Source organism: Oncorhynchus gorbuscha, linkage group LG10 (assembly GCF_021184085.1).
Source record: "Oncorhynchus gorbuscha isolate QuinsamMale2020 ecotype Even-year linkage group LG10, OgorEven_v1.0, whole genome shotgun sequence".
Classification (NCBI taxonomy): domain Eukaryota; kingdom Metazoa; phylum Chordata; class Actinopteri; order Salmoniformes; family Salmonidae; genus Oncorhynchus; species Oncorhynchus gorbuscha.
The window spans coordinates 88271337-88290200 of NC_060182.1; the positions used below are offsets into that span (position 1 = coordinate 88271337).

The 18864-nt window shown below is 44.1% G+C and overlaps 1 protein-coding gene across 16 annotated transcripts in view; it reads left to right on the forward strand.

The window, feature by feature from the left end:
• The window catches only part of LOC124046681 (dystrobrevin beta-like), a 59606-nt gene extending 41635 nt beyond the window's left edge, over positions 1-17971 (forward strand). For 8 of the 16 annotated variants that reach the window (XM_046367324.1, XM_046367326.1, XM_046367335.1 and 5 more), the window contains 4 exons: positions 5021-5180; positions 8142-8231; positions 8315-8628; positions 12382-17971. In XM_046367324.1, the coding sequence (XP_046223280.1) occupies positions 5021-5180; positions 8142-8231; positions 8315-8628; positions 12382-12390 (573 nt within the window). In that variant the 3' untranslated portion in view covers positions 12391-17971. Of the gene's footprint in view, positions 1-5020; positions 5181-8141; positions 8232-8314; positions 8629-12381 lie in introns of those variants that run through there. The other 8 variants (XM_046367332.1, XM_046367334.1, XR_006841043.1 and 5 more) reach the window with 8 other exon arrangements.
• The last annotated feature ends 893 nt before the right edge of the window (positions 17972-18864 follow it).

Sequence of the window (18864 nt, forward strand, 5' to 3'; positions counted from 1 at the left end):
CTACAGGCAGGCTCACACATGGGTCTCATTAGATTTCAGAGCAGTAAAGATGCTGTAATAGACGGAGTGTATGTTCGGGGGGGGGGGGGGGGGGGGGGTTATAGTGTGGTTCATGGTGTCAAAGGCAGCAGATAGATGTAAGAGGATGGGAACAGAGGAGAGAGAGTCAGCTTTGGCAGTGCAGAGAGCCTCCGGGACACAGAGGAGAGCAGTGACCCATCTTATAGCCTGACTGGTTAGGGTCAAGAAGATCGTTCTGAGAGAGATAACGAGAGAGTTGATCAGAGACAACACACTCAAGTGTTTTGGAAAGAAAAGAAAGCAGGGATACAGGTCTATAGTTTTTGACATCAAATGAGTTGAGTGTTGGTTTCTTGAGGAGCGGAGCGACTCAGGCCATTTTGAAGTCAGAGGGGACGCAGCCAGTGGTCAGGGATGAGTTGATGAGGGAAGTGAGGAATGGGAGAAGGTCTCCAGAGATGGTCTGGAGAAGGGAGGAGAGGATGGAGTCGAGCGAGCAGGTTGTCGGGCGGCCAGATCTCACTAGTCACATGATGTCCTCTGGATAGAGAGGGGAGAAAGAGGTCAAGGCGTAGGGTAGTTCTGTGTGAGTGACACCAGTGGACTCAATGGTCTAAGTGAATGAGGAGCAGACTGTCATCAACCTTCTTTTCAAAGTGGTTGACAAAGTCGTCCGCAGAGAGGGGGGGTGGAGCATTAAGGAGGGAGGAAAGGGTAGCAAATAGTTTCCTAGGGTTAGAGGCAGAAGTTTGAAATGGAGAGTGATAGAAAGTAGCATTAGCAGTGGATTCAGAGGAAGAGAAGGTAAAGAGGAATCAGTGAAAGGATGATAGGTCCTCCAGAAGTTTTGTTTTCCTCTATTTTCGCTCAGCTGCCCGCAGCCCTGTTCTGTAAGCTCGCAATGAGTCACTCAGCCACGAAGCAAAAGGGGAGGGCCGAGCCGGCCCGGGAGGACATAGGGTAGTGTGAGTCAAAGGATTCGGAAAGGAAGGAGAGTAGGGTCGAAGAGGCTGAATCAGTACACAGGAGAGAAAAGGATTTAGAAGGGAGAGATGATAGGTTAGAAGAGGAGAGGGTACTGGGAGAGAAAGAGCGAAGATTGCAACGGCACATGGCCATTTGGGTAGGGGCTGAGAGGGTTGGAGGAAAGAGAGACAGAAAAGGAAACAAAAGTAGTGATCCTCGACCTTGACGGCGGTTGCAGTGAGATTAGTAAACGGCCAGCATCTAGTAGAGATGAGGTCAAGCATATTGCCTTGTGAGTTGGAGGGGTTTGGGAAAGGGTGACATCAAAACGCAAGGAGGGTAATGAGTGAGTTGCAAATAAATGAATCGAAGGGAGATGTCGGGAGGTAGAAGTCGCCCAGTAAAAGAGTGGTGAGCCATCATCAGGAAATAAGTTTATGAAAGTGTTAAACTCATTGAGGAAGTCTCCAAGGGCACCTGGTGAGCAATAGATGACAACAAGCTTGAGTGGACAAGTGACAGTGACCGCATGGAATTCAAATGAGGAGATGGACAGGTGAGAGAGTAGATGGACAGGTGAGAGGGAGAAAAGACCACATCTCCAGTTAGGAGAAATGAGTAGCCCTGTTCCACCACCGCGACGACCAGATGCTCTTGGACTATGAGAGAAAACGTAGTCAGGTGAAGGGAGAGCAACGTAGTCAGGTGAAGGGAGAGCAACGTAGTCAGGTGAAGGGAGAGCAGCTCTGAAGGGCATCATAGGCTTAGATTATCTCAGTGTTATTTTTTAAATTTGTTTTTAAAAATTACCCCCTTTTCTCCCCAATTTTCGTGGTATCCAATTGTTTGTAATTACTATCTTATCTCATCGCTACAACTCCCGTACGGGCTCGGTAGAGACGAAGGTCGAAAGCCATGCGTCCTCCGAAACACAACCCAACCAAGCCGCACTGCTTCTTAACACAGCGCGCCTCCAACCCGGAAGCCAGTCGCACCAATGTGTCGGAGGAAACACCGTGCACCTGGCTACCTTGGTTAGCACGCACTGCGCCCGGTCCGCCACAGGAGTCGCTGGTGCGCGATGAGACAAGGATATCCCTACCGGCCAAACACTCCCTAACCCAGACGACGCCAGGCCAATTGTGTGTCGCCCCACGGACCTCCCGGTCATGGCCGGTTGCGACAGAGCCGGCCGCTATCACTGCGATGCAGTGCCCTAGACCACTGCGCCACACGGCAGGCATCCTAGCGTTCTTAACTGTCAATCAACAGTTCCAAATGCTGCAAAACATTTTTTTTTCATAAAATAAAAAAATCACTTGGTCCTGATGAACTAGACCCCCGCCTCCTACATCTAGCTGCAGACATCATTGCTCCCCCTTAACATGTATTTTAACCTCACACTTGATGTTAAGGAAATCCCCAAGTTATGGAAATCTGCTTTTGTACTCCCTCTTCTGAAAGGTGTAGATCCTTCGCTACTTGACAACTATCGACCCATATCAAAATTGTCTGTACTGTCAAAGGTACTGGAGTCCTTAGTTAGTAGGCAGCTAAAGGTCTACTTCCAAGAATACAACATCTTAAATGAAATGCAATCAGGTTTTAGATCTGGCCAGAGCACTGTTTCAGCAACATTAGTTTTAAATTACACCCAATGTGCTCTTGATAAGAAGTTACATTGTGTGTCTGTTTTTGTTGATTTGTCGAAGGCTTTTGACACCGTGGACCATGCTGTGTTAGTGCAGAGGTTAAAATGTTGTGGAATTACTGGTCATGCTCTAGATTGGTTTATAAATTACCTATCAAATCGTACACAATGTGTAATGGTGGATGGTTGTAAATCTGAGTCCATAGAGGTGTGCTCAGGTGTTCCGCAAGGTTCTATTTTGGGCCCACTGTTGTTCATTTTGTATATCAACAACATTGGGGATCTTATTGAAACAGCGGATGTTCATTTTTATGCAGATGATACTGTTCTTTATTCAAGTGGTAGTAGTTTATCTTTAGCTTTTGAAAATGCCCAAAGAGCATTTAACATCATACAACAGAATCTGTATGATTTAAAGCTGATTCTAAATTCGGGTAAAACAAAATGCATGGTATTTTCAAATGCCAGGCATGTTACAAATCATGTCATTGCTGGGCATGCTATACATACTGTACATACTATAGAGCAAGTTAAAGTGTACACATATTTGGGTGTGTGGGTTGATGATAAGCCGAGCTTCACTGTGCATGTAGAGAACTTGATAAGGAAGCTCAAGCTGAAAATAGGATTTTATTACCGGAATAAGGCTTGTTTTTCTTTTGAGGCCAGGAAGGAGCTACGATGTACATTACTGTCGGTTTTAGATTTTAGTGATGTTATATATATAATAATAATAATATATGCCATTTAGCAGACGCTTTTATCCAAAGCGACTTACAGTCATGTGTGCATACATTCTACGTATGGGTGGTCCCGGGGATCGAACCCACTACCCTGGCGTTACAAGCCCAATGCTCTACCAACTGAGCTACAGAAGGACCACCATATATATATATATATATAATTTGCAGGCCTCAGCCACTACCCTGAGAGCACTTGATTCAGTGTATCATGCAGCCCTTAGGTTCATTACAAATCAGAAACGTCTAACACATCATTGTGATCTCTACCTGGCTGTTGACTGGTCGTCATTGACCTTGCGTAGCCTTAAACACTGGTATACACAGATTTATAAGGCCATATTGAGTAAAATGCCATTTTATCTCGGTTCTTTTTTAGTCAGGTCAGTAAATAAATATCAATTATGGTCCCATTCTGATTTGCTTCTAACAGTACCAAAAATTAGAACAGGACATGGTAGAAATAGTTTGTTACTTAGCTCTGTGGTCCTGGAATTCTCTCCTGAACATTTTCAAATGTGATGATCTAGTTTCGTTGGTGGAGTTTACACTTGATCGATGAATATATCATAGAAGTGTGTAATTGTTTTTAGGCCAGCTGTTTTTAGTCAAGGCGTTTGTGTTTTTAATGTACAATGTTTTTGTTGTACTGTTTGTGTGTTTATAGTTTTGTTTAATGTTGTGTTAGTGTATGTAAGTTGTTTTGTCTGAAACGTTGTCACCTCTGCTGCTATTGGACCAGGTCTCTCTTGGAAAAGAGATATTATCTCAATGAGAAAAAACCTGTATAAATAAAGGTCAAACAAAAAGAATGAAAAAAGAGACCCGGAGGGTAAATGAAAAGGGTTGCAGTCAAGGAGTGGGGAGCTCACAAGAGTGAACTACTTACAAAGCTCCGGTCTCTCGTCATTGTGTGTTTCTAAACAAACACCACTTGACTGGGAACTACTGGTAAGCTTCATAATGAAAAATTATGTGAAACGAAGAACGCAATCTTCTTTCTCTCCTAACGTATTGCACAAGTTGACTACAGGTATTTACTTAAAAAGTAACTACAAATATTAATTTATATATTTTTTTAAAACTTAAAATAAAATATTTTACTTCTTCATAGTTTCAACGGTATTGAAAACCCATCCTGTGGCTATTTCCAAATACCCCGGTATACGGTATATATGGCATACTGCCCAAGCCGTGTGTGTGTTTTGTTAGCAAAGATAACAGGTGGTGGTCTAGGCCTCTTCTACTCCTAACCTATGGTAATATTGGTATGTGTCCTAACCTATGGTAATATTGGTATGTGTCCTAACCTATGGTAATATTGGTATGTGTCCTAACCTATGGTAATATTGGTATGTGTCCTAACCTATGGTAATATTGGTATGTGTCCTAACCTATGGTAATATTGGTATGTGTCCTAACCTAAATGACTTAAATGTAAATGTAAATGTATGTGTCCTAACCTATGGTAATATTGGTATGTGTCCTAACCTATGGTAATATTGGTATGTGTCCTAACCTATGGTAATATTGGTATGTGTCCTAACCTATGGTAATATTGGTATGTGTCCTAACCTATGGTAATATTGGTATGTTTCTATAGTTTGTTTCCTAACCAGTGGTGATGTTGGCATGTTATCAGGCCCAGACAGGAGGCTCAACCCACTCCTCCCCCAGCCACGGGGCAGTCTGCTCCATGCCCATGCCGATCCGCTCCACCTCAGCTGGGTCCACCCCCACCCACACACCCCAGGACTGCCTGGCCGGGTTGGGGGGCGACGTGCTGGAGGCCTTCGCTCAAGGTGAGTCCTGGATCTTTGCCCAACGGGAAAAACAGTGCAAAACTAGTTGAAATGACATCAGTTTCTGGTTGAAAAGGCATCATGATGTCATTTCAACTCGCTTTCTCCACTGGACAATGTTCTCCTTTAGATCCAGTACATCTGTTGTTAGTTATCCATTTTCTGACCTTGTTTGAGTCAAGGACAACACAAGATTTTGATCTGTGATTGAGCTGTGACAAATTCGATTAAAGTGCATTCCAAATGCAAAAATAGTAGCCACGAAATGCCATGTACAGTTGGAAGTTTACATACACCTTAGCCAAATACATTTAAACTGAGTTTTTCACCATTCCTGACATTTAATCCTAATAAAACATCCCTGTCTTAGGTCAGTTAGGATCACCACTTTATTTTAAGAATGTGAAATGTCAGAATAATAGTTGAGAGAATTATTTATTTCAGCTTTTATTTCTTTCATCACATTCCCAGTGGATCAGAAGTTTACATACACTCAATTAGTATTTGGTAGCATTGCCTTTAAATTGTTTAACTTGGGTCAAACGTTTCGGGTAGCCTTCCACATGCTTCCCACAATAAGTTGGGTGAATTTTCTCCCATTCCTCCTGACAGAGCTGGTGTAACTGAGTCAGGTTTGTAGGCCTCCTTGTTCGCACATGCTTTTTCAGTTCTGCCCACAAATGTTCTATAGGATTGAGGTCAGGGCTTTGTGATGGCCACTCCAATACATTGACTTTGTTTGTCCTTAAGCCATTTTGCTACAACTTTGGAAGAATGCTTGGGGTCATTGTCCATTTGGAAGACCCATTTGCGACCAAGCTTTAACTTCCTGATGCACATCATTTTCCATCCTCATTATGTCATCTTTTGTGAAGTGCACCGATCCCTCCTGTAGCAAAGCACCCCCACAGCATGATGCTGCCAACCCCGTGCTTCACGGTTGGGATGGTGTTCTTTGGCTTGCAAGCATCCCCCTTTTTTCTCCAAACATAACGATGGTCATTATGGCCAAAACAGTTCTATTTTTGTTTCATCAGACCAGAGGACATTTCTCCAAAAATGATGATCTTTGTCCCCATGGGCAGTTGCAAACTGTAGTCTGGCTTTTTAATGGCGGTTTTGGAGCAGTGGCTTCTTCCTTGCTGAGCGGCCTTTCAGGTCATGTTGATATAGGACTCGTTTTTACTGTGGATGTAATACTTTTGTACCTGTTTCCTCCAGCATCTTCACAAGGCCCTTTGCTGTTGTTCTGGGATTGATTTGCACTTTTCGCACCAAAGTACGTTCATCTCTAAGAGACAGAACACATCTCCTTCCGGAGTGGAATGACGGCTGTGTGGTCCCATGGTGTTTATACTTGCATACCATTGTTTGTACAGATGAACGTGGTACTTTCAGGTGGTTGGAAATTGCTCCCAAGGATGAACCAGACTTGTGGAGTTTTTTTCTGGAGTCTTGGCTGATTTCTTTAGATTTTCCCATGATGTCAAGCAAAGAGGCACTGAGTTTGAAGTTAGGCCTTGAAATTCATCCACAGGTACACCTCCAATTGACCCAAATTATGTAAATTTGCCTATCAGAAGCTTCTAAAGCCATGACATAATTTTCTGGAATTTTCCAAGCTGTTTAAAGGCACAGTCAACTTAGTGTATGTAAACTTCTGACCCACTGGAATTGTAATACAGTGAATTATAAGTGAAATAATCTGTCTGTAAACAATTGTTGGGAAAAATACTTGAGTCATGCACAAAGTAGATGTCTGAACTGACTTGCTAAAAACTATAGTTTGTTAACAAGAAATTTGTGGAGTGGTTGGAAAAATTAGTTTTAAAACCTCTTAGTCCGCCCCATCCCGGATCCGGGATCGTGACTACAACCTCAAGCTCATTACCATAACGCAAAATTAGCGATTTCTGAAAATTGCAAATTAAATGAAATAAATATGCCTATCCTCAAGCTTATCATTTTCTTAACAATCCTGTCGTCTCAGATTTTCAAAATATGCTTTAGAACCAGAGAAAATCAATAATTTGTGTAAGAGTGGTGATAGCTAGCTTAGCATTTAGCGTTAGCATTTAGCACGCAACATTCACAAAAACCAGCAAAGGGATCAAATAAAATAATTTACCTTTGAAGAACTTCAGATGTTTCAATGAGGAGACTCTCAGTTACATAGCAGATGTCCAGTTTTTCCTGAAAGATGCTTGTGTAGGACACAACGTTCCGTTTTGTTACTATGCATTTGGCTACCGAAACTAACCGAAAATTCAGTCACCTAAACGTCAAACTTTTTTCCGAATTAACTCCATAATATCGACTGAAACATGGAAAACGTTGTTTGAATCAATCCTCAAGGTGTTTTGTCATATATCTCTTCATTGAAATCCCTTCCCTGGAAGTGTGCATTCTTCTCTGATTCGGATGGAAAAATACTGGTACCTGACTTTTGCGCACCAATTTCCACGCAGACACCGTGCGGGACACTTGGTAATTGTAGGCTCTTATGGTCAATCTTCCAATGATATGCCTACAAATACGTCACAATGCTGCAGACACCTGGGGGAAACGATAGGAAGTGTCCGTTCATTCCTGTCGCATTCACAGCCATATAAGGAGATCATGGAAAACGTGCCTCCAGAAATCCTGTTGATTTCCTGGTCACTCAAACATCTTGGTTTTGCCTGTAGATTCTGTTCTATGGCACTCACAGTGGAAATCTTTACAGTTCTGGAAACGTCAGAGTGTCTTCTTTCCAAAACTATCAATTCCAAGCATAGTCGAGCATCTTTTCGTGACAAAATATTGCGCTTAAAACGGGCATGTCTTTTTATCCAAAAATGAAATACTGCCCCTAGAGTCTTAACAGGTTATTAACCTGACTCGAACCTAAGTTTATGTGAAATTCTGACTTCAACTGTAAGTCACTGACTATTTTCATTGACTGTGTCCTCTATGTTTCAGGTGTACCTAGAAATCTTCGTAATGATCTGTTGGTCGCTGCAGATTCAATCACAAACACCATGTCATCACTTGTCAAAGAACTCCACTCAGGTTAGTTGAGAGGCACGACTGCTATGTTGCCTGTGATTGGTTGATAACTCTCTGGGACTGAAGTTCTATTCTCTTTAATAAAGTAGATGATGCTGCAGAGGAAGAGGACAACCAGATGAGGAACGGAGGCCTAGGGGACAGGCGTGTGGAGGACAACCAGATGAGGAACGGAGGCCTAAGGGACAGGGCAGAGGATGAGGACAACCAGATGAGGAACGGAGGCCTAGGGGACAGGCGTGTGGAGGACAACCAGATGAGGAACGGAGGCCTAGGGGACAGGGCAGAGGATGAGGACAACCAGATGAGGAACGGAGGCCTAAGGGACAGGGCAGAGGATGAGGACAACCAGGTGAGGAACGGAGGCCTAGGGGACAGGGCAGAGGATGAGTACAACCAGGTGAGGAACAGAGGCCTAAGGGACAGGGCAGAGGATGAGGACAACCAGGTGAGGAATGGAGGCTTAAGGGACAGGGCAGAGGATGAGTACAACCAGGTGAGGAACAGAGGCCTAAGGGACAGGGCAGAGGATGAGGACAACCAGGTGAGGAATGGAGGCTTAAGGGACAGGGCAGAGGATGAGTACAACCAGGTGAGGAACGGAGGCCTAAGGCACAGGGCAGAGGATGAGTACAACCAGGTGAGGAACAGAGGCCTAAGGGACAGGGCAGAGGATGAGGACAACCAGGTGAGGAATGGAGGCCTAAGGCACAGGGCAGAGGATGAGGACAACCAGGTGAGGAATGGAGGCTTAAGGGACAGGGCAGAGGATGAGTACAACCAGGTGAGGAACGGAGGCCTAGGGGACAGGCGTGAGGAGGACAACCAGATGAGGAACGGAGGCTTAAGGGACAGGGCAGAGGATGAGGACAACCAGGTGAGGAATGGAGGCTTAAGGGACAGGGCAGAGGATGAGGACAACCAGGTGAGGAATGGAGGCTTAAGGGACAGGGCAGAGGATGAGGACAACCAGGTGAGGAATGGAGGCTTAAGGGACAGGGCAGAGGATGAGGACAACCAGGTGAGGAATGGAGGCTTAAGGGATAGGAGGGGAAGCCTTGGCTCACTATCTTATTAACACCGTTTTTTTCCTGTATCAAGCTGTTTGGGATTTTAATTAGTAATTTCTTTGAAACAACATTCTAGAATTCTAATTGTTTGGACACACCTACCCATTCAAGGGGTTTTCTTTAATTTATATATAAACTACAAAATAACACACATGCAATGATGTAGTAACCAGAAAAGTGTTAAGCAAATCAAAATATATTTTCTATTCTATTTCAAAGTAGCCACCCTTTGCCTTGATGACAGCTTTGCACACGCTTGGCATCTTCTCTACCAGCTTCACCTGGAATGCTTTTCCAACAGTCTTGAAGGAGTTCCCAAATATGGTGGCTGCTTCACTCTGCGGTCCAACTCATCCCAAACCATCTCAATTGTGTTGAGGTCAGGTGATTGTGGATGCTAGGACATCTGATGCAACACCATCGGTCTCCTTCTTGGTCAAATAGCCCTTACACAGCCTGGAGTTGTGTTTGGTCATTGTTGGGTCACCATTGTTGGGTCACTATGAATGATAGTCCCACTAAGCGCAAACCAGATGGGATGGCATATCGCTGCAGGATGCTGTGGTAGCCATGCAAGTTAAGTGTGACTTGAATTCTAAATAAATCACTGACAGTGTCACCAGAAAAGCACCCCACACCATCACACCTCCTCCTCCATGCTTCACGGTGGGAACCACACATGCAGAGATCATCTGTTCACCTACTCTGCATCTCACAAAGACATGACGGTTGTAACCAAAAATTTCAAATATGGACTCGACAGATTTCTACCTGTCTAATGTCCATTGCTCGTGTTTCTTGGCTCAAGCAATTCTCTTATTATTATTGGTGTCCTTTAGTAGTGGTTTCTTTGCAGAAATTTGACCATGAAGGCCTGATTTACTCAGTCTCCTCTGTTGATGTTGAGATGTGTCTGTTACTTGAACTCTGAAGCATTTATTTGGCCTGCACTTTCTGAGGCTGGTAACTCTAATGAACTTATCCTCTGCAGCAGAGGTAACTCTAATGAACTTATCCTCTGCAGCAGAGGTAACTCTAATGAACTTATCCTCTGCAGCAGAGGTAACTCTAATGAACTTATCCTCTGCAGCAGAGGTAACTCTAATGAACTTATCCTCTGCAGCAGAGGTAACTCTAATGAACTTATCCTCTGCAGCAGAGGTAACTCTAATGAACTTATCCTCTGCAGCAGAGGTAACTCTAATGAACTTATCCTCTGCAGCAGAGGTAACTCTCATGAACTTATCCTCTGCAGCAGAAGTAACTCTCATGAACTTATCCTCTGCATGTAACTCTCATGAACTTATCCTCTGCAGCAGAGGTAACTCTCATGAACTTATCCTCTGCAGCAGAGGTAACTCTCATGAACTTATCCTCTATCCTCATGAACTTAGCAGCAGAGGTAACTCTCATGAACTTATCCTCTGCAGCAGAGGTAACTCTCATGAACTTATCCTCTGCAGCAGAGGTAACTCTCATGAACTTATCCTCTGCAGCAGAGGTAACTCTCATGAACTTATCCTCTGCAGCAGAGGTAACTCTCATGAACTTATCCTCTGCAGCAGAGGTAACTCTCATGAACTTATCCTCTGCAGCAGAGGTAACTCTCATGAACTTATCCTCTGCAGCAGAGGTAACTCTCATGAACTTATCCTCTGCAGCAGAGGTAACTCTCATGAACTTATCCTCTGCAGCAGAGGTAACTCTCATGAACTTATCCTCTGCAGCAGAGGTACTTATCCTCTCTCATGAACTTATCCTCTGCAGCAGAGGTAACTCTCATGAACTTATCCTCTGCAGCAGAGGTAACTCTCATGAACTTATCCTCTGCAGCAGAGGTAACTCTCATGAACTTATCCTCTGCAGCAGAGGTAACTCTCATGAACTTATCCTCTGCAGCAGAGGTAACTCTCATGAACTTATCCTCTGCAGCAGAGGTAACTCTCATGAACTTATCCTCTGCAGCAGAGTAACTCTCATGAACTTATCCTCTGCAGCAGAGGTAACTCTCATGAACTTATCCTCTGCAGCAGAGGTAACTCTCATGAACTTATCCTCTGCAGCAGAGGTAACTCTCATGAACTTATCCTCTGCAGCAGAGGTAACTCTCATGAACTTATCCTCTGCAGCAGAGGTAACTCTCATGAACTTATCCTCTGCAGCAGAGGTAACTCTCATGAACTTATCCTCTGCAGCAGAGGTAACTCTCATGAACTTAACTCTGGGTCTTCGTTTCCTCTGGCGTTGAGAGCCAGTTTCATCATAGCGCTTGATGGTTATCGACTGCCCTTGAAAAACTTTAAAAGTTGTGGAAATTTTCCACATTGACTGACCTTCATGTCTTAAAATAATGATGGACTGTTGTTTCTCGATGCTTATTTTAGCTGTTCTTCTCATAATATGGACTTGGTCTTATACCAAATAGGGCTATCTTCTGTATACCACCCTTATCTTGTCACAACACAACAACTGATTGGCTCAAACCCATTAAGAAGGAAAGAAATTATTCCACCAATTAACTTTTCTCAAGGCACACCTGTTAATTGAAATGCATTCCAGGTGACTACCTCATGAAGCTGGTTGAGAGAATGCGAAGAGAGTGTATCAAGGCTACTTTGAAGAATCTCAAATGTAAAACATATTTTGATTTAACACTTTTTTTGGTTACTACATGATTCCATATGTGTTATTTCATTATTCTACAATGTAGAAAATAGTAAAAATGTAAGGGGAAAACCCTTGAAAGAGTAGGTGTGTCCACACTTTTGACTGGTACTGAGTATTAGACTTTTATGTTACTGCAAATAAAGGAACATTTTTCACTTTGTTTTCAAGACGATACAGAATTAAAAGAAAAGTATGAATATTCCTATACTTTTAACATTGTTTGTATATCATCGCATAGTCATTAATGAGTCATTCACAATGTAAATCAACAAATCTCTCAATGAACATAATAGAAATCCCAGGAACTTTTTCAGTCCCACTTGTTCATCAAAATCCCAAATCCTTAATCTGTGAATATTTATAGTTATGTTGTGCCCCAGTCTAAAACCTCCCCATCTGTCTGTCTCTGTCTTCAGGCACAGTGAGAGATCTAAAACATCATTGAGGGAACAACAACCTCCCCAAACACCACTCCATTGATCTAGACAGGATGTCAGACTGGAGAAGAAGAATCAGAATGAGAATCTGCCACACCGACCAAACCCTTCTATCAGGAATTAGCACGTAGAGTAATGCATGCTGTTATCAAACAGGATTTCACTGTGTGAACTCCTATTCAACATGTTTGTTACACCTTGCTGTGGGATGTCTGTTGGCAAGTCTATATGTCATTCTGTATAAAAACTTGAAGCTGTAATTTTTATGTAATGACTGATCCCCCCCCCCCGTCATGACTGCAAGGGTCAAATGTCTAAGGAATGGCTTCCTGTGCTTTCTCTCAATCTGTCTTGTTAAATACAGATCACCCTGTGTGCATCATAAATGGCAGTGCACTACATAGGGAATAGGGTGCCATTTTGTGCACTACATAGGGAATATTGTTCCATTAGGGATGCTACCTCTATCTGCATAAACTGTACATATTATATATGACCTTGGGAACACAGCACTGACCATAACCTGAAAACAACCTATTTTCACCATGACATGTTCCCCGGCCGTCATTGCCTTTTGTATGATTACAGATCACTTGCTAGTGTGCTTTCATTAGGGGTTTTGCATGAAGTTGCACTGTCCTGAGTCTGACTGGGTGTACTGTAGGTTGGTAGGTACCATGTTATCCCAGCTCTTTGTGGGTTTATCAGTGCTTCTCAACCTGCGGTCCCCGGGCCAGCACTGGTCCTTGGGGTGTTGCTGATTGGTCCCTCAGATAGTGAGTGGACACTGATTTAGTCAGTTCTCAAGTGTTAGATTAAAACTAAGTGGTCTTCAAAGGAGGAAGGACTATAGCTGGTCCTTGCCGGTCCCTGGTACACAAAAGGTTGAGAAACACTTGGTTACGATGACTGCTGGGATTTGTAGTCATGTATGTTGTCATGCCTCAGAATTCACATTGATTATATCCCAAATGGCACCCTATTCCCTATATGGTGCACTACTTTTGACCAGTGCCCATAGGGCTCTGGTGAAAAGTAGTGCACAATATAAGGAATAGGGTGCCATTTGTGGGACGTAACCATTGAGTCGCATAATGCTGCTACTATGTGCTCACTCTGCCGCGAGACACCCTTTTGCAAAAATATGAGGGTTGTTTGGTCGTAGGGAGCCTATGGGGGCTGTTGTTTATTTTAATCAGGGAAATGTCCCGTTGTTAGAATCGGATTAATTCTTCTCATAGTTAATATTTTATAGAAAAAAAACAAAGTGAGAGAAGCTACTAAATGTATTTTAAAGTGCATTTAAAACTCTACATGGTGTCTCGTCCCTCATCCACTAAACTAGTCACTCAGTAGTGACCGTATTTATTGACCACATGAAGCAAAGCGAGGGAGAGGAACTCAGGACATTAGTTTTAAATGAATATTATATTGTGATCTTTCGTTACAACATACTCACCTGTACATAGGTGACGACAGGAGGCCGACACAGAAAGGTTGTGCTCAGATAAGATTAGCTTTGATGGCTTAAAAGAAACGAGGACTGGAACATGTGACTTGGGAACTGTAGCGGTAGATGGAATGCAGTGGTGACTCTCAAATGGCACCCTATTCCTGACATAGTGCACTACTTTTGACCAGAGCAATCAGCCCAGTGGGGCAAGAATAGTGCACTATATAGCCAATGGGGCGCAATTTGGGTCACATATTCAAAATGTGTGGTTAACTAATAGTCAGTAGGCTAGGCCCTAATGGGCTCCAGACCTGCTTGTTTAGGGGTCAGTTGCTGTGTAATCATTAAAGAGTCTGGAGGGAGCAGACAGCAACCCTGCGTCTCAATAATCTGGCCTTTCTACTGCATTTAAAAGCATTGGATTGGTCTAAGCATGTGCTAGACTGCTATATTTCTTAAAATGGACATATTATTGGGACACACAGCAAGAAGGGTTAACCAGATGGCAGAAATGACAGATTATTGGGAGACTGGGCAAGAGAGATTGACCAGACAGCTGGAAGGACAGATCATTAGGAGACAGGGCAAGAGAGATTGACCAGACAGCTGTAAGGACAGATCATTAGGAGACAGGGCAAGAGGGGTTAACCAGACAGCTGGAAGGACAGATCATTAGGAGACAGGGCAAGAGGGGTTAACCAGACAGCTGGAAGGACAGATCATTAGGAGACAGGGCAAGAGGGGTTAACCAGACAGCTGTAAGGACAGATCATTAGGAGACAGGGCAAGAGGGATTGACCAGACAGCTGGAAGGACAGATCATTAGGAGACAGGGCAAGAGGGGTTAACCAGACAGCTGGAAGGACAGATCATTAGGAGACAGGGCAAGAGGGGTTAACCAGACAGCTGGAAGGACAGATCATTAGGAAGACAGGGCAAGAGAGATTGACCAGACAGCTGTAAGGACAGATCATTAGGAGACAGGGCAAGAGAGATTGACCAGACAGCTGTAAGGACAGATCATTAGGAGACAGGGCAAGAGGGGTTAACCAGACAGCTGGAAGGACAGATCATTAGGAGACAGGGCAAGAGGGGTTAACCAGACAGCTGTAAGGACAGATCATTAGGAGACAGGGCAAGAGGGGTTAACCAGACAGCTGGAAGGACAGATCATTAGGAGACAGGGCAAGAGGGGTTAACCAGACAGCTGGAAGGACAGATCATTAGGAGACAGGGCAAGAGGGATTGACCAGACAGCTGTAAGGACAGATCATTAGGAGACAGGGCAAGAGGGGTTAACCAGACAGCTGGAAGGACAGATCATTAGGAGACAGGGCAAGAGGGATTGACCAGACAGCTGTAAGGACAGATCATTAGGAGACAGGGCAAGAGGGGTTAACCAGACAGCTGGAAGGACAGATCATTAGGAGACAGGGCAAGAGGGGTTGACCAGACAGCTGGAAGGACAGATCATTAGGAGACAGGGCAAGAGGGGTTAACCAGACAGCTGGAAGGACAGATCATTAGGAGACAGGGCAAGAGGGTTAACCAGACAGCTGGAAGGACAGATCATTAGGAGACAGGGCAAGAGGGGTTAACCAGACAGCTGAAAAGACAGATCATTAGGAGACAAGGCAAGAGGGGTTAACCAGACAGCTGGAAGGACAGATCATTAGGAGACAAGGCAAGAGGGGTTAACCAGACAGCTGGAAGGACAGATCATTAGGAGACAGGGCAAGAAGGGTTAACCAGACAGCTGGAAGGACAGATCATTAGGAGACAGGGCAAGAGGGGTTAACCAGACAGCTGGAAGGACAGATCATTAGGAGACAGGGCAAGAGGGGTTAACCAGACAGCTGAAAAGACAGATCATTAGGAGACAAGGCAAGAGGGGTTAACCAGACAGCTGGAAGGACAGATCATTAGGAGACAAGGCAAGAGGGGTTAACCAGACAGCTGGAAGGACAGATCATTAGGAGACAAGGCAAGAGGGGTTAACCAGACAGCTGGAAGGACAGATCATTAGGAGACAGGGCAAGAGGGGTTAACCAGACAGCTGGAAGGACAGATCATTAGGAGACAGGGCAAGAGGGATTGACCAGACAGCTGTAAGGACAGATCATTAGGAGACAGGGCAAGAGGGGTTAACCAGACAGCTGGAAGGACAGATCATTAGGAGACAGGGCAAGAGGGGTTAACCAGACAGCTGGAAGGACAGATCATTAGGAGACAGGGCAAGAGGGATTGACCAGACAGCTGTAAGGACAGATCATTAGGAGACAGGGCAAGAGGGGTTAACCAGACAGCTGGAAGGACAGATCATTAGGAGACAGGGCAAGAGGGATTGACCAGACAGCTGTAAGGACAGATCATTAGGAGACAGGGCAAGAGGGGTTAACCAGACAGCTGGAAGGACAGATCATTAGGAGACAGGGCAAGAGGGGTTGACCAGACAGCTGGAAGGACAGATCATTAGGAGACAGGGCAAGAGGGGTTAACCAGACAGCTGGAAGGACAGATCATTAGGAGACAGGGCAAGAGGGGTTAACCAGACAGCTGGAAGGACAGATCATTAGGAGACAGGGCAAGAGGGGTTAACCAGACAGCTGAAAAGACAGATCATTAGGAGACAAGGCAAGAGGGGTTAACCAGACAGCTGGAAGGACAGATCATTAGGAGACAAGGCAAGAGGGGTTAACCAGACAGCTGGAAGGACAGATCATTAGGAGACAGGGCAAGAAGGGTTAACCAGACAGCTGGAAGGACAGATCATTAGGAGACAGGGCAAGAGGGGTTAACCAGACAGCTGGAAGGACAGATCATTAGGAGACAGGGCAAGAGGGGTTAACCAGACAGCTGAAAAGACAGATCATTAGGAGACAAGGCAAGAGGGGTTAACCAGACAGCTGGAAGGACAGATCATTAGGAGACAAGGCAAGAGGGGTTAACCAGACAGCTGGAAGGACAGATCATTAGGAGACAAGGCAAGAGGGGTTAACCAGACAGCTGGAAGGACAGATCATTAGGAGACAGGGCAAGAGGGGTTAACCAGACAGCTGAAAAGACAGATCATTAGGAGACAAGGCAAGAGGGGTTAACCAGACAGCTGGAAGGACAGATCATTAGGAGACAAGGCAAGAGGGGTTAACCAGACAGCTGGAAGGACAGATCATTAGGAGACAGGGCAAGAGGGGTTAACCAGACAGCTGGAAGGACAGATCATTAGGAGACAGGGCAAGAGGGGTTAACCAGACAGCTGGAAGGACAGATCATTAGGAGACAAGGCAAGAGGGGTTAACCAGACAGCTGGAAGGACAGATCATTAGGAGACAGGGCAAGAGGGGTTAACCAGACAGCTGGAAGGACAGATCATTAGGAGACAAGGCAAGAGGGGTTAACCAGACAGAAAGTCTGGTTTTGGTTTATAATATTGAATGATTTAGAGCAGAGAACAGATGTGGGGTGGACAAGAGCAGGAAACTGGCTCTGTTGAATCAGGAGGATATCAGATACAATAAAACACTCTTCTGATGGACAGACAGTTCTGTTGTTCTGGGTTTGCATTTATCTCTGAAATAAAGCACTGAAATGAATAACTAGATAACAAATGTTAGGTTTAGCAATGTGACACGATAAAGGGCCAGACGGAGAAGAGTGGGGTTTGGTTCACGTCATGATATTACATAATAATAACATGTTTACGCTAAATTGAAACACTGGTTAAGCAATGAACTGTACTGAAGTTGTACTTAAACATTTAACATTGAGATAATGTGCAAAGTACAGTCAGCTATCCTTTAAACGAAGTACAAGGCCTTATCAACCTACTACACTGTGTCCAGGAATAGAAGAACGAAGAAGTGGATTCTAACTATCCGTTGTTCTAAATGTGATGTTTTTATTTGGTTACTTATTTTACGTGATCTTATCATTCTGGGTGTTATTTTAGTTTGCTAGTGGAATTAAATCATTGATAGAGTAGAATAAAATAGAAGAAATCAAAACTATGAAATTATAAGTGTTAAACAAATCAGAATAGATTTTAATATTTGAGATTCTTCAAAATAGCCACCCCTTGCATTGATGACAGCTTGCACACGCTTGGCATTCTCTCAACCAGCTTCATGGTGTAGTCACCTGGAATGCATTTCAATTAACAGGTGTGCCTTGTTAAAAGATCATTTGTGGAATTTCTTTCCTTAATGCGTTTGAACCAATCAGTTGTGTTGTGACAAGGTAGGGGTGGTATACAGAATGTAGCCCTATTTGGTAAAAGACCAAGTCCATATTATGGCAAAAACAGCTTAAATAAGCAAAGAGAAAATGACAGTCCATCGTTACTTTAAGACATGAAGGTCAGTCAATGTGAAAGTTTCTTCAAGTTCAGTCGCAAAAACCATCAAGCACTATGATGAAACTGGCTCTCAGGTGAACCGCCACGGGAAAGACCCAGAGTTACCGCTGCTGCAGAGAATAAGTTTGTTAAAGTTAACTGCACTTCAGATTGCAGCCAAAATAAATGTTTCAAAGAGTTCAAGCAATAGACACATCTCAACATCAACTGTTCAGAGGAGACTGTGAATCAGGCCTTCATGTTCAAATTGCTGCAACAAAGAAACCACTACTAAAGGACAGCAATAATAAGAGACTTGCTTGGGTCAAGAAACATGAGCAATGGACATTAGACTGGTGGAAATCTGTCCTCTGGTCTGGTCCGAATTTAAGATTTTTGGTTGCAACCTCCGTGGCTTTGTGAGACTCAGAGTAGGTGAACAGATGATCTCTGCATGTGTGGTTCCCACCATGAAGCATGGAGGAGGTGTGGGGATGCTTTGCTGGTGACACTGTCAGTGATTTATTTAGAATTCAAGGCACACTTAACCAGCATGGCTACCACAGCATTCTGCAGTGATAAGCCATCCCATCTGGTTTGCGCTTAGTGGGACTATCATTTGTTTTTCAACAGGACAATGACCCAACACACCTCCAGGCTGTCTAAGGGCTATTCG